The sequence below is a fragment of the Quercus lobata genome, chromosome 4 (assembly GCF_001633185.2).
Source record: "Quercus lobata isolate SW786 chromosome 4, ValleyOak3.0 Primary Assembly, whole genome shotgun sequence".
NCBI classification, from domain to species: Eukaryota; Viridiplantae; Streptophyta; class Magnoliopsida; order Fagales; family Fagaceae; genus Quercus; species Quercus lobata.
The window spans coordinates 35,433,446-35,449,539 of record NC_044907.1 but is presented as its reverse complement, the minus strand read 5'-3'; the positions used below and the strand labels follow the sequence as shown (position 1 = coordinate 35,449,539).

Sequence of the window (16,094 nt, the reverse complement as noted above, 5' to 3'; positions counted from 1 at the left end):
GTATTGGTTTCTTGAAAAGTTGGTGGATGTTTCTGGATTTGATTTAAAAATGGGTTCTTGGTGGTGAATGTTTTGTTTAAATGTGTTGAATTTTGTTGGTTTGTAGAGTAGGTTTCTAGGTTTGATTAAAAATGGGTTTTTGGTGGTGAATGGTTTGTGTATATGTGTTGAATTTTGTTGGTTTTATAGGGTATGTTTCTGGGTTAGATTAGAGATCGGGTTTTGGTGTTGAATAATGTTGTGTTGGTTTTAACAAAGTAAAAGAAGAATTTATAAGAAAAGAAAGGAATGGCGGAACAGGGATTGGAAAGAAGCCAAACAGTTGATCTCAAGAAGCACCTTTCTGGGATTATCCCTACCCTTCAGTGATTTTTGAGAGAGATTTGAGAAAGAGAAAGAGAAGAGAGAAGGGGAGAGGAACGGAGACAGATTAGAGAAAGAGAAAAAAAGTTAGGGACAAAATTGTCTTTTAAGGACTAAAATGGTAGGTTTTAGAATGTTATGGACCTAATTGGTATTTTCACAAACCTCAGGGTAGGTTTGTGGAATTTACCCTATGAAATAACATAAAGTCAATGAAAACATATGAGTAGTAACATGGAACTGATTATTGGATTTGGGGAGGTGCTTGGTGAACTAGTCTACGCTTTTGCCAACACATGAAATAAGATAAATCATGACATATCTTGTTCTGTCATTGTTCCAAAGCTTATAAGTCACTACAAAAAAAGAGTCTACTAGTGAGAGTAAAATACTCTCACAAAAATTCAAATATCATTGCAAAAAGTTATTAGTGAGGGCATATGGCCCTCAAAAGCCGTCGTATTTACTCTTGTTGCTAAAAGAGATTTTGCGACCATACCTTCCCGAATAAATAATTTACGAGAGCAATCTACCATCGTTACTGAACAAATCCGCCCTCACAAATATATTACCAAACGACGAGAAAATCCGACGACTTATTTTTAGCAAGGGGAAACAATCGTCGTTAACAACTATTTATGAAGACTTTTATACCCTCGCAATTAGTTATTTGCGAATTCCAAATTGACGACATACTTTTTAGTGACAAATAATGGTATCGCTAAAATTTATTTGTGAGGGTTTTTAACCCTTTATAACTTATTTTTAGCGAGGGAAAGCAGTTGTCATCAATAACTATTTATGAAGACCTTTATACCCTTGCAATTAGTTATTTGCAAATTTCAAATTAACGATGAAACAAATAATGATATCGCTAAAATTGATTTGCAGAGGATTTTAACTTCCTTGCAATTAGTTAGGAATAATAGTGATGACATTAGGCTGTCACTTAAAACATTTTTGCAAGAGGTTAAGGAGTGTCGCTATTCTATTAATTGCGAAGGACTTTGTTGTCACTATAAAGTTATTTATGACCAAATGTTTATGTCATCAGTGGTAATATTTTATATAATTTTTGAAATATTTTATTATTTATTTATTTTTAACTTATTTTATATCATTTTTGTTTAACTATCATGTTACAATAGTACAATAATTACTAAAAATTGATACAATAGTCCAATAATTACTAAAAATTGATCCATCGAATGATAAAAATTCATATAAGTTCAAACTTCAAAATATAAAATATACAAAAAAATCTTGAAATTAAACCTTGTTTTAAACTTAAACTAGAATTATGACTAGATCTACATTAGTCTTCCTTTGAGTCACCCTCCAAGTTGCTTTCAACGTCTATGTTATTGTTTGAGTTGTCCTCTTCATCTCTGCTAATACCATCATAAAAAAAAAAAAAAATAAAAAAAAAATAAAAAATAAAAAAAACATTAAACATGAGTTAAAATGAAACAATATCACCACCGACCTCAGCAGACAATATCCACTCCAAAGCAGCATGTCATTGAGTGGCAGAGTTTATACTCACTGAGCTTTGGTTTTAGTTGAAGGAACAACCTGTAACTTATCCTCAACCTTAGCATCATGTTCAGAACTAGTCTCCGTTTTCAAACTGAGCAAATTGGAAGAATGACCAAGAGAAAAGCAAAGTCAAGTGGCATTTATACACAACACACATGGCTCATGTGCACGTATTGCTTTTCTTTAATTTTGTATTTGCCAACGGTATGTGATGTGAGGGTGGAGTACTGTGGAGAGAGGATTTAAATGGGATCGATGTATTGGTGGTGGGCTGAGAGTCTGGGATCCATTGATTAAGCCACCCCCAACCCCCTTTGATCTCAGCAATACTTTCAGTGCTCCAAAATCTGAATAGCATCGATGGCGAGACAAGCCCCAACTACAGGTTTGTACTGCTCAAATTTTAGCTCATCATACTTCAAGGTTACATTTCTACAAGCCTTTATACTCCCTGGTAAAAAGGAAAAAATGGTATTATATTCCATTTTGATAGATGAAAAAATCTGATAAATTTTCAGAAAAAAGTTCCGTATGGCAGTACATACAATTAGATTTGCATCTTTGTTATGCTAATCATGAAGAAATATAAGTTATTTAAGTAATTCCAACTATGATAAACACACACACATATATAAGCATTATCAGCAAGGCAATAGAGTATCCATCTCTCTGTTATTTGAATTACCACTTAGGTCCAATAAGTTAAATAGCACAGGGCAATTTCCAATACTCCTAACCATGGTGATGGCAGACCAAACCTTTTGGTACTCTTCCCTTGAAGCTCTAATGATGCAAAGCTTTGTGATGGGATTCACATACTTGACTACACATAAACAAAAAGTTCAATGATTATGACACTGTATTGAAAGTAAAATGCAAGCGTGCATAAACAAGAGAAAAGGCAAACTAATAACTGGCAATATGGTACTTACCTTGGAAGGATGCAAGTGATGAAGCAAGACCACACTCTCCAAAGTTTACAAGAATGCTGTCTTTGATCCCTTTTGAGACATTAAATTGGGTAATAATGATGGGATCATGCCCAGCAAGATCTCTATTAGGATCCAAGAAAACTTCCACAATCATGTACCTATTTTTAAATCCCACCATAATTCTCTACCTGGCATAACAATTGTAACATAACACAATTCAGCATGGAGAAGAGGAATTCTTTTGCTTTCTTTCTTTCTTTCTTTTTAAGATGAAAAAAACAAATAACCTTGTACAGACATGATGGGGAATGACTAAATTGATCGTCAATGCGAAAATTGATAAAAGGAATGAATTAAAAGGAATTTTTAGAAGACAAATAAACATAACCATGATTTGGAAGTTCCACTGGTTTGGAACTTCAACAAAATGGTTGTATAAGAAATGATACAGAACTTTAGCATAAGGCCTCTACAGAACTATCAAACAAACATGAAACCATATAAAAGAGCTATTATCAGGAGCATATGTCATAGGTTGAAACTCTCTCTAAATATATATATATATATATATATATATAAGAATTTGAAGGTTTAGTTCTACTCAAAAATCAACTGTAGCACTAAACAATCAATAGGTCAGCGAATAACTCAAAACACAAATGGAAGTAAGAACAAACAGCTTGAAACTCATAACTACACCTAGATATGTAATCCAAAAAACAAATAAACAAATAAACCCAGGTGATCAAGTTAATTGGTTCTACGGTCTCACCCGAAAACTGACAGAATCTGATCATAAACCATCAACTAAAAGAGCATTTTTAAAACCCAAAACTCTGATTCACAACAGCAACTTCTCATAGTTTTTTTACAAAACTCATTTTAAACCCAAAACACCGTTTTGCACCAGCTTATACAAACGCACCCTAAATTCAAGCTTTGGGTAAAACTGATTAGTGATTAGAGATCCCAAAAATTAGATCTGAATTCCAATATATCTCATACTAACAAACATGCTTAAAAAAATTTCATTCTAAACAAACCTATACTTCAAAAAAAGCTAATCAAACGCAATAACTCCGTTAAATAGTTACGAATATTTTCTTATCAAAATTGAAACAGGACAAAATTCATTCAAATATCACTCAAACACAGGCTCCAATCACAATCACAATCACAATCAAATTCACACAAAAGAAAAATAACATCCACCACTACGAAAGAAACTTACCTTTTTGGGTTTTAAGAAATCGCTACAAAATAAAAGAATATTTTAACTCATGTTTTAAGAAAACTACCAGACCATCAGATCCTCGCCGACCTTGCAAGCAAACCACTAGACCCACACCATTATCACCACAAAAATCACCCAAAAAGACAATACAAACGCCGTGAGATAGAGAGTGAGGACTGAATGAGGGACAGAGACAGACACGGAGAGAGAGGAGGAGAGAGGCTTGGTCTGAGATGAGATATGGGGAGAGAGAAAAGGGGTGAGAGACTCTGAAGAGAAATATTTTGGGATTAAAATATATTAGAATTTTTAGATCGTTGGCACCATTGGCAAAAAATTTTACAAGTTTACATTGTTTAGCATTCAAAAGAAATATTATCTTATTTATGGTTTATTTAGAGGGGGGACTATCTTTCAAAATAATTTATGGTTTAATGTATTTAAAGTCCATCTTACTTATACATTTTTCTATGAAGGAGTTTCAATCTTATTTATACTTGACTTAAATAAAAAGATATAAATACTTGGCAAGCTCATTAATCCAAGATTTTAATCACAAAATGCCGTAAAGTCCAAAATTTATTGATGACATTATTAGTAGTTGCACACACAATGTAACAAGTTTTGGACTTCTAATATAAGTCCTTGTACTACTATTTTTGATGTTCCTATAATCAAAACTTGCTATGTATTTATTTAACTTTCTTTATAAAATAAATAAAGTTTTTAATTGAAAAAAAGTAAATATATGGCATATCATGATTGGTAAAATTAACTTTAGTTTGTTTATTTTCTAAAAAAAAAAAAAAAACCTTTAATTGACATGTCATATTTTATTATTTTTTCTAATGTTATTTTTGGTCTTCCTCAACCTTTTTTTGATTGCTCAACTTGAATCAACTTACTTTTTTTTTTTTTTACTAATGCATAAGCTACCCACGTATGAACATGATCAAAGCATCTCAATTCACTCTCCCTCATTTTTTTCATCACTAGGGGCCTGACCATATTCAAGACCTAATTTTGATTGTCCCTTTAAAATGTGTGCAACATAGATTAAACAAGACACTTGCCCAATCTTGAGGACATATGTCCCATGATCTCATACATGCATCTATATATATATTAATAGGTAAAGTTTAGAGAACATAATTACTCCAAAATATAAAAGTCTTGGTCGAACTAATTTTCTATATGTTTAATAATCCAAGCTTAGCATTAATAGTACCACTACAATTGAACATTCTCGTGTGTAAACATGGGTTACATGCTAGTTTAGAATAGTACATGTACTTAGATATAAATGGTTTTGATCTTAGAGGGGGAAAATGTCCTTACATTAAATCTTTTTTAAAAACCCATGACCAGCGCAGGTTAATGTCGAGATAAAATAAAAATGTCAATGTGTGAGGGCTACCTCAGTCACTCTTATGTGTGATCCATGGGATGCCTACTAGTATCTTGTCATTAAAAGAGATTTTTCAAAAACCAAGGTGAAAAAAATGGATTTTAAACAAAATTTTAAAGGATGTATATTGCATTTTTTGGTCAAGGTAGTCAAAGTTTTCCCTTAGGGGATAGGTATAGGGGCACAGAGGTGGCTCAACATAAATTGCGGCTTAAGACAAAAATTCATATGAAGCATTGTATATGTAAATATTAATTAAATAAAAGTATTTAATACTAATCAAATCAAGGCTAATTTGATACAATATTAAATACTTAATTTGAAGAATAATACCAACTTAACTAATGTTAATTTCATATAGAGAATTTAATATCATAGTTCATCCATAAATTTTAATAAAAAAATAAAAAAATATGTCAATTAAAAAAAGATACTTTATTTTGGATATATGACAATGTATAGTTAAGTAAAATTGTAATCTAATTTTAGTTTCATTACTTGTTCTTGAGAGAGAGAGAGAGAGATTAATCTATAATTGGTGATTTAACACATTTGTAACATTTTTTTGAAACGTTTGAGGGTTTCAATTGGGTTAGGTTGCTATTGGTCTTGTATTTTGGAAGTCTTGATAGAAATGAAAAGGAAAAATGCATTAGTGATACTAAAAAATGTTCACAATATAATATGAAAATGATTATGATCGATAAACTTCAACAACCTAATTATGAATGTTTAAATTTCTTTTTTGTGATAGGTAACATGTCAATTTGTAATCCTGTAGTAAATTTGTGTTATCCTCAGTATCACTAATAATAATAAACAACCATTATATATACACACACACACACACACCTACACATATATACATACATACATATATAATTTTATAAAATTTTGAGTCTTTTATAATAGGGGACAATGCCTTTTTTCTTAGGATTAAAATTTTGAGCCTTTTGTGGTAAGGGCCTTAGGCCAGCCCTGCAGGAGCATGGGTCTAGAATTTGATAGTTTTGAAAATGGCACCAAATTCAAAGTCCAACCATTGGATGGGAAAAGAACAGTAAAGAATGGGTATTGGTGAAATTAGGGTGTGATTAAATGGTTTGATTGTGAGAGCGGACCGATCAAAGTACGAGCACACGACATTTAACCTTTATGCGCCAATTTAGATTCCAATTCTTACTGTAGGATTTGCATAGCATGGTAAAATATTGGCGTTGATGAAATTTAAGCTCAATTGAACAACCAAATCGAGCTCAAATTAAACCATTTTTACATATAAGCAAACCCATCATTTGTTTTAATATTTAATAGTTGAACTATATTGTTATTTTATAGTATTTGATATAGCTCACAGTGGAGATTTCATATTGTTCTTTTAACATATGACATATAATCTTTTTTATTATCTAATTTTGGGGAGCTATTCAATTTATGAATTATATCTAATTTATTTCATTAATTAACCTATGTATTTCATATAAATACTCCTATTTATTCTTGTTTATTATAAAAAATTATACTAATTGTTTAAACTTTAAACCTTATAAACTTCAAACCATATGCCGCTACATATATTCTAAAATTTAAATTAACAAAAAAAAAATTCTTATAAAACTTTTTTTGAGCTCAAAACGATAGAAATCTTTTATTAAATGCTAAATATAGTCATACAAAGTAAACTAGTGCATACACTAGCGTAAGTGGGGCATTCACTACATGCAGTGTAGTCCCAAATAAAATAAATAAAACACCGCAGAGAGCCATTAAGACCAAAAGAAGACAGCTCCATGCCCAACACCTCTATATAATTATTTCTTATAAAACTTTAAACCTTAGCGCCACATGTCCATCAATTCCCCTTTCCCTCTAAATTTTTTCACTTTTCCCTCTAACACTCCCAACTCACGCCAACTGACTACACGCAACTGCGCGGCAAGACACCCAAAAAAAAAAAAAAAAACAAAACAAAAGAGAAAAGCGACTAAAGGACCCCACAGGTCTCTCAAAATTATTATTATTTAAAAAAAAAAAAAAAAAAACTATCCTGATAAATATGAATTTATTTAACATATTATTGGAGCTTTTCGCACTGGATTTAGAATTTTTATTTAAACTTTTGGATCAAATTATCTACACATTGATTGAGAAGGGAAGCAATGCGCAGAGCAATGCATGCGTTGATTGTTCATCACCTAACTTATGTTGTTGATATTTTTTTTAAACAGTTTTAATCTGCAATCATATTGAAAACGTTCCTAACCAACCAGCCCCTTCCATTGAGTGATTAATATGCCCTTCAATAATCTATCTCATAAATCTAAATTTCAAATGTGTCTTGGGCATTTACATTGAGTATCTTCAATCTTGTAACTGTTTTATGCAATTATTCTGTTCTTTTTATGCTGCTTTGTTGCATGTGTTCGATAAAAGGTAGGATTTTCATAACATTTATGTGTTATAGATCTAGATTGTGCTTCTTTGCTTATATGGAAAATAGAATAAGGTGTTGGATTAAATAGACCCTTTTAGTTAAGAGGGGCATGAATCAATATGATCATTGTGACTGCATGCTCCAACTAATTAAGTGGTGGATATGATACGAGCGTTTTCGTCATTACCATCTTGTCGACTTTTGTAAAAATGTAATTTGCTAACTTAGAAATAGTGCTCTTTTTTCCTTGAATAATTTCACGAGTTTGCATTTTTTTTCCCCCTTCTTTTGTAAATGTATGATTTGTGGCTCTGTCTCTTTGCTAAAAGATAGTTCCTTAATTAGGTACTTTTTATGAGCTCTCCTAAAAATTGCATGTTAGATAGTTCCTTAATTAGTGACTTATACACACACACACACACACACACACACAATCTGATTGTATTAAAGTCTGAGATTATTTCAATGAAGTTTGTAGTCAAAACTATTTTCAATTGCATGCTCCATTTGTCATGAGTCATGACTCATTTCACATTCCCTCTCACAATTTTGATGTGTCTATAATGAGCCATCCACGTGATCAAGTATTAAAAGTCTTTGGATGCGAATTTTTGAACAAAGGATTGAGATGATGATGTGCTGTATGTTTACATGTTCATACTTGTAGATGTTGATAAAGAGGGGAGCATAGAATATTATTTTTCCAACAATCATTTTGAAATTCAAGACCATATTTGGATTGAGCAACTTATATATATCTATATATATATATAAACACTTTTATTTTCACAAACTTAACCAGTGATTATTTTATTCCTTATTTTTTTTCCTCTTAATTTAATTATAGAAAATTTTGGATCATGATGATTATTTATAGCTGTTTCTTATGCTTCTTCTTTTTGGGAAGTCTTCATGCCATTTATTGTATAATTTCAGTCTTTTCAGATTATAAATAGCTTGGTTTTACAAGCCCCTACTAACAAGATACATAATTTTATAACTCTATTAGCCCTTTTTTTTTACCTGACCTTCTTATAGGGTCTTTTAAATTCAAGCCTCTTTTTTTTTTTTTAAAGAATGTTTCCATAGTAGTTCTAATTCAAATATTTTGTTCTCATTTCTCTTCTGATTATGGTCTTGACTTACAATAGATCAGCTGCCTATGGAGTCTTCATCTTTCAAGACTGTTATTTGTATCTGTAGATCAGTTGAATTTCCCACTGACTGGTTGTTTGGGGAAATCTTAAGAGTATTGAAGCCTGGTGGGACAATCCTAGTTCATAAGAATCCTCAGTCTACTGTTGGAGAAACAGATAAGTTAATTAGTTTGAAGTTTTGTAATTATATGAAATTAGTTTGAAGTGATAGATTTTAATAGGATTTTCTTACAGATAACCTCTGCTGTTGAGCGTAAGTTACTGTTGGCGGGCTTCTTAGAAGTGGGAGTTCTCAAATCAACGGTTCCGTCAGAAGTTCAGTCTTTTGGGGTAAGTTTCTGTCTCTAAGCCTGTTCAAAGTGGTATTATTTTGTTCTCTACCCCCTCAATGCAACCCTTTCTAAAAATTGGAGATTTTAAGATGTATATATCATATGGTAAGGAATTTGGCTTTGTTTCCAAAACTGATTATAACTGCATAGCTCCAAAGGCCATGTACTTTATTATTCTTGGAGGCCATGTACTTTATTATTCTTTGAGCCGTGAAGATGAACCTAGTATATGCAAATCTTATGGTGCTTTGATGCTTGAACTTCAAATGTCTTCCAAAGTAATAAATAGATGGTGAAATCAAAGCCTAATGAAGTTCCTATAATTGCTGTGATCTAAATTTATTTGGTTATATTTTCTCATTTTTCCATATGAACCAGCAGTCCATAGGAGTCGCAAGCTGTCAGCCTTTAGCAATAAAAATGACAAATGCTACCTAAAAATCTGCCAAGCAAAATGTCTACCTTTTTCCTCTATGAGATTGGCAATCCTGCACATTTCATCTCTATAAAGTTTATCTTTTCCCTTGCTCCCCATTTTGAGTTCCTCCAATTCCTTTCCATCTATAAGCAGGATTCAATCACAGTAGAGAATGTCAGATTGACATGGTGCTAACACACAATTCTGTGAATAAATCTATAATTAAGTTATATCTTAGTAATATAACCCAAAATCCTAATTTAGAACTTGAATAGATTTTACAGGAATATATTTTGGATGAGAAAATTCACAAATTCTAATGGTTTCTTCTGCAGACGCTTAACTTTAGTGACAGACACTGCATTTATTGATTTAAACCATTAAGAGTGAATAAACTTCCTGATAGTTTATCTTCAAAAAACTCCTTATCTTTCTCACCTGGCTCCAACGTCTTACTGTAAAGTATTCTTTGAGGAATGTGACAATCTTAGTTCAATTATTTGTGTTTTTATTTAAGTTTTACTTTATACATGGCATGCAAGCCATCCTAGTACGAGGGATATAAGGTTCATTATAGAATGATGAATTTACAGTTAAGTACCCCTTTAAGAATCCATCTTAATTTGGGATCATCTTTTTTTCCTCATTAAGGCCAACTTCAAACTTGTACTATGTTCCAATCTTCACACTTGTACCCTTTTTTTTTTTTTTAAAAATGTAAAAGGTTTGGTGTTGCTTCTTACAAGATGGCTGAAGCATAACCATTGATTTTCTTTGCAATTTGCAGGCCTTGATATTGTTTGCAGAAGCTTTGCTGAAGAAGCGGTAAAGAGTGTGGTTTTTGTTCCAATCCGGTATGAAACTTAGCTCTTGTTTGTTTAAAACTGACTTATGAAGATTTACTTTTTGCACCATCAATGTTAGTTATGATTAATACAATGCTTTAAATGGTATAGATAAAATGACGGTTGATAAATCTTGAATGCATCTTTCTACTATATCGTGCTTTGAGTATATTAATGGAGTTGAAAACTTTCTTGAGTATGCATTTAAACATTCAATAGATGGAGACATGAAAATCAACTTTTCGTGTATTGATTGTAGCAACATGTATCGTAGGACTCGGGATGAGGTCTAGTATCATCTTTTATTTAGGAGTATAAGGAGAGATTATACTACTTGGTACCTTCATGGGGAAGGTGATAGTGAAGTGAAAGGTGATGATCATGATGGTATGCTATATGGTGATATGTCTGATATGATCAAGGATGCTTATCCACAAGTGGTGCGTGGTAGGGAACCAAGTGGAAATGAACCACAAGAGACAAATGGAGTTGCAAAGAAATTTTATAGATCGTTGGAAGAGGTTAAACAGCCTTTGTATCTAGATTGTGAAAAGTATTCAAGCTTGTCCTTCATAGTCAAGTTATTGCACATAAAGTGTGTATCATCATGGAGCAACAAGTCCTTTAGTATGTTGATGGAACTGTTAAAGGATGCATTTCCTATGTGTGAGAGACTACCTAGCTTGAAAGAGATACTATTGCTGGCTTTATGAATGTGTCCCCTTCATGCTTATATATCTATTTTTTTTAGACATGCACTTTAGACCAGGGAGGCAGGGACAATGGAGTCATGGATACAATTTAAAATGCATATTTTAGCTTGATCAAAATTCTTGGATACATGGAGGTTAGAGTAAGTATAATATTAGCAAAAATAGTATTATAATTAATATAAGGTAATGACAAGTTGTCATTCCACTGTGGCCAGAGAGTATCCCAGAAAGTGCATCTGTGCAAGCAATATTGAATTGGCAAAATAGGACAATGGAGATGATGTACAAAGACATAGTGCAGGCCCTCCAAACTAAGGGGCTTGAGGCAAACCCAAAGGACTATTTGACATTCTTTTGCCTTGGCAATCGAGAGATGAGGAATAGTGGAGAATACGAACTTTCAGAGAAGCCCGAACATGACACAGATTATAGTAGAGCTCAGGAAGTCAGGCGGTTCATGATCTATGTTCATGCTAAGATGATGATAGGTAAATTGGTTCATCAATTTTTCTTGATAAGTTTAAGTACCACCTTTTGTGTTTTCTGTTTGAAAATCTTGAATTCTCTAACCTAAGGCATTTGATTTCATATTGAAGTATGTCAGTGAAAATTTCAATGCATATTAATATGCATTCTAGTTGTTAGTGTTGTGCTATTAAATGACACATTTTACATCAATCATCATATTACTGATTCAAGATACCCACCTTCCCCCCCAAAAAAAATGTCATTCTTATTTGATGGATAGAATTTTGAATAACATTATTCCTTAATAAAATATAATTTGCAGCATTGTAGTAGCTTTATCCAGAATAAAGCGAGTGAGAGCACATCCCAAGACCATATATAAATGTCAACTGAAAAAGAGAGTGAGAGGGCATCCCAAAACCATATAAATTTCAACTGAAAACTTTATCAAGTCATCCACATACTGACTGTACATAATAAACTGGAATTTGTTCTTATGAAAATTGAACGTGCTTCTGTTTTGTGTGAGCACATGCAGTTTTTTAAGGCATTTAGTTGATTAAATGAGTATATGACAGACAATGACTAAGATTGGACGATGTCTGCATTTTGCAGTTGACGATGAATACATTATCATTGGATCTGCCAACATCAATCAGAGGTCAATGGATGGTGCCCGGGATACAGAGATTGCCATGGGAGCCTATCAAACATTCCACCTATTCACTAGGCAGCCAGTCAGGGGACAAATCCACGGCTTCCAGATGGCATTGTGGTACGAGCACTTAGGCATGCTAGATAACTCCTTTCTCCATCCAGAAAGTGTGGAATGTGTCCAAAGAGTGAACCAAATTGCCAGAAAGTATTGGGACCTCTACTCTAGTGAGACACTGGACCATGACTTGCCAAGCCATTTGCTCAGTTATCCCATTCATATCATAGAAAAAGGAGAGGTCAAAGTACCTAGGATAGAATTCTTCCCAGACACAAAGGCTAAAGTTCTTGGATCCAAGTCTGAATTACTGCCTCCAATTCTCACCACTTAATTGCCTTGTACTGATTTTAAAACTGAGCTTTTTTTTTTTTTTTGTTCATCTTATTTCCCAGTACTATAAGTGATTGGCAATATTCACTGATTGCCATATGTGTTGTGGATATGTAAATAACATTTTTACCGTAGTCTAGTTCATGCAACTTTCCAAAGAAGTGATCATGTAGTTCTTGTAGTGGTTAATTACACATATAGAAAATGATGGATAAATTAGAATTATGAAGTTCAAAGTCAAGCTGAGTTCGAAGGTTTCAAAGAATTTGAGCAAACCAACTATAAGTTGGTGGCCTAATTGAAAACCAGAGATGAAAAACAAGATCTTATGAATTTTAATAGGCATAATTTTCAATACAAATTTCCTATCACTTTATATTTCACCGATCATTATATTTTTTGAATTAATCATTATATTTTTTGAATTTTAGAATAACTTTTATCTCCAAAGAAAATTATTATTTTAATTATTATTTGCGAAGGCCAATTGTGGCCCTCGCAAATAATTTAGTATTAGTGAAGGTATATTTTTAACTCACACAAAAAATAAACTTTTTGCAAGAGATTTTTATTGTCCCTTGGAAATAATTTGGTGGGAACATTTCCTTCCAAAATTTTTGACATTTTAATGATTATTTGTGAAGGTCGATCTTGACCCTCGCAAATAATTTAGTATTATTGACGGTATTTTTTTAGCCGTTACAAATAATACACTTTTTGCGAGAGATTTTTTTAGAAGGCTTTTTTGATTGCATTTATGTCTGTGTTTTTTTCTTCTTTGAAAAACTGTTTTTGCACATCTCGACAGCTTCTCGACAGCTCTTGACAGATTGCTATCTATTGAGCCCTTCTTTCTTCTTGTCTCGATAGAAGTTAACGCAATCTCGATCCATTGAACTTTTTGGACTTTGTCTTGATAGTTTCTTGACAGATTCTCGATCCATCGAGAAACTTTCTGTCTACTCGATAGATGCTCGATAGCTATTAGATCTATCAAGGTTGGCTTTTGCTCGACAGCTGCTTAATCTATCGAGATCCTCTTGCATGCATTGTTTTTTACATGTTTTGCATCTTTCTTTTATCTTGTCATCCATAGCATCCTGTTTCATTACATTCATGCATTTATATGGATTCCTTGTGCCCCTTGATCATCCTTGATCATCTTTATGTTTCTCAAGGGAACCTTTCTAGCTTCTTGTACCATTTGTCAATCATGACAAAAAATGGAAGAAATTGTGAAGAAAATGTGGTTTCTTTTTAAGATTCTACATGTTAAGGGGAGAAATACATGTCCTTGTAAGGGGGAGATGTGCTTCATCTTGTTAGGGGGAGTGCTTACCTCCTTCTTGTACACTAGTCTTGTGACCATTTTTATATACATTGTGCTTATCTTTAATCTATATATATATATATATATATATATATATATATAAAACCGAAGCCTTTGCTGGCACCACAATTTTCCACGTCAGCACAATATTTAAAAAATAAAAAATAAAAATAAAAACATTATAACACCTCAAAACCCTAGCAACCTTACCTCTCTCTCAAGTTAAAAAATATAAAGCCACAGTTTCTGCAAACTCTCTCTCTCCAAACGTAAATATCAAATTCAACCCCTTTAATTTCTCTTTATATTTTTGAGGCTTTTATAGAGTTATAGTGAGTTATGCTGATTTTGTTTTGTGTGTGTGTGTATAGATGGTCATAATATTCCGGTATTCTAAGAGAAGTTTGTGTTTTCGTTAATTGAAGGCCTTAGAGAGATAAGTGTTGCAGTTTGGAACATAAATACAAAAGACGATTTCATTGGCAGCGGAAAGTAATTACTTTGTCTCATATTTTTGTTTTTTTGAATTGATTTTGTGTGCTTTTTAGACCCTTTTGGATCAATTTTGTTAATTGAGTGTTTTTTTTTTTTTTTTTTGATAGGGTCCAATTGGGGAAGATTCTTTCAAAGGGTTACGACGATCGCACTTGGTCTCTGTATACTAATAGTGGGGGGTAAGTGCTATAAATTACTAACTCTTTTAAGTGTATAATCTGTTTCTAAAATTATCTATAATATTTTGTCCTCCGAAAATTTTATCTCTTTAATTTTAGTATATTGTGTTTCTTAAGTTATAGACAGATTTTCTTTGTTTCTTATTTTCAATAATAAATCATTTTATTGCAATACCGGTAATTGTTTGAAAAATCCAATATGTTCATATCTCTATAGAATAGAGAATAGTAGAAGCCAATTTTATTACAACTACTTAAATTGAGTTGACTTAATTCCGTACAATTACAAATTATAGCATGAAAGATAATGGAATTAATTGTTGTAATTTTTATTTTCTTTCCATATTTTGAATTTCCATGTTTTTATTGTTGATGAGAAATTAAGGCTCAGTTGCACAATATGTGTAAATTCTTTAGAAAACTACTTTAAATAGTAAGTCAATGTGTCTCTTACATTTGGATATTAGTTAGAATTATTTTCAAATGATTATACCAATAAAAGTGAATGTGTATAAATTTTGTTTAATTATCTCGTGCATCGCACGGGTTAGCGACTAGTATATATATGATGATGTATGTCTTCTTCACCTATCTCTCCATGTGTTATCTCTCTTTATACATATGTTTCTTATTTTTTGTATGCAATCTTTTATTTCTGTTTCATACTAAGATGCCGTAATGAGTTTTGTTTAAAGTGTTTCAGAAATACAGGTTGTCAAAGTCTTTCTTGCCATGAACTCTCTTCTTGCAAAGTTTTTCAAGAATTTGTGTTAGGATATATTTTATTATATACAACAAGTGAGTATGAGTTGAGCGATTTATGACTTCTCTCATATGTTCATTTGTTTGTTGTGATTTTGTCATGGATTGCTAAAAGGGGAGATTATTAGGACATATGTGATTTGATGTTAGGAACATATGTCAAATTAGAATTGGCTAATTCTTTGACAAAATACACTTTACTTGTAATAAGGTAGATTTAGAATGTGTTTAATACTTCAAAGAACAAGAGTTCAAATCTAGTATTGAAACCATGCAAATCTGTCCAATTAGAATTGGCTAATCCTTTGACAAAACACACTTTACTTGTAATAAGGTAGATTTAGAATGTGTTTAATACTTCAAAGAACAAGAGTTCAAATCTAGTATTGAAGCCATGCAAATCTGTCCAAGAAACAAGTGAAGAAGAGCTATTCATTAAA

The 16,094-nt window shown here is 32.2% G+C and overlaps 2 protein-coding genes across 4 annotated transcripts; one reads left to right on the top strand and one right to left on the bottom strand.

The window, feature by feature from the left end:
* Positions 1-2,089: 2,089 nt before the first annotated feature.
* Positions 2,090-4,438, bottom strand: LOC115986572 (probable ribonuclease P/MRP protein subunit POP5). 3 transcript variants are annotated; one of them, XM_031109709.1, is made up of 4 exons: positions 4,133-4,438; positions 2,835-3,022; positions 2,588-2,725; positions 2,090-2,353 (listed from the first exon to the last, which is right to left on the bottom strand). In XM_031109709.1, the coding sequence occupies exons 2-4, from the start codon at positions 3,010-3,012 to the stop codon at positions 2,235-2,237; spliced, it is 435 nt and encodes a 144-aa protein (XP_030965569.1). In that variant the 5' UTR covers positions 3,013-3,022; positions 4,133-4,438; the 3' UTR covers positions 2,090-2,234. The 3 variants fall into 3 exon arrangements, with proteins under 3 accessions (XP_030965569.1, XP_030965568.1, XP_030965571.1); XM_031109708.1 differs by having other exon boundaries at positions 4,066-4,437; XM_031109711.1 differs by having other exon boundaries at positions 2,261-2,353; positions 2,661-2,725; positions 2,835-4,438.
* A 4,634-nt stretch (positions 4,439-9,072) lies between these two features.
* On the top strand, positions 9,073-13,075 carry LOC115985099 (phospholipase D alpha 1-like). Its single transcript, XM_031108069.1, has 4 exons — positions 9,073-9,235; positions 9,326-9,397; positions 11,591-11,863; positions 12,459-13,075. Exons 1-4 carry the CDS (start codon positions 9,073-9,075, stop codon positions 12,887-12,889), a joined length of 939 nt encoding a protein of 312 aa, XP_030963929.1. The 3' UTR covers positions 12,890-13,075.
* The last annotated feature ends 3,019 nt before the right edge of the window (positions 13,076-16,094 follow it).

Bases quoted from the DNA above. Each gene is read 5' to 3' on its own strand.
- LOC115985099 (XM_031108069.1), top strand. From the start codon at position 9,073: ATGGAGTCTTCATCTTTCAAGACTGTTATTTGTATCTGTAGATCAGTT. The intron at 9,236-9,325 runs GTTTGAAGTTTT...GTTGAGCGTAAG, and splicing joins AGAAACAGATAAGTTAATTA to TTACTGTTGGCGGGCTTCTT. The intron at 9,398-11,590 runs GTAAGTTTCTGT...CACTGTGGCCAG, and splicing joins CAGAAGTTCAGTCTTTTGGG to AGAGTATCCCAGAAAGTGCA.
- LOC115986572 (XM_031109709.1), bottom strand. From the start codon at position 3,012: ATGGTGGGATTTAAAAATAGGTACATGATTGTGGAAGTTTTCTTGGAT. The intron at 2,726-2,834 runs GTAAGTACCATA...GTTTATGTGTAG, and splicing joins ATCACTTGCATCCTTCCAAG to TCAAGTATGTGAATCCCATC. The intron at 2,354-2,587 runs GTAATTCAAATA...CCTTTTTACCAG, and splicing joins TAACTTATTGGACCTAAGTG to GGAGTATAAAGGCTTGTAGA.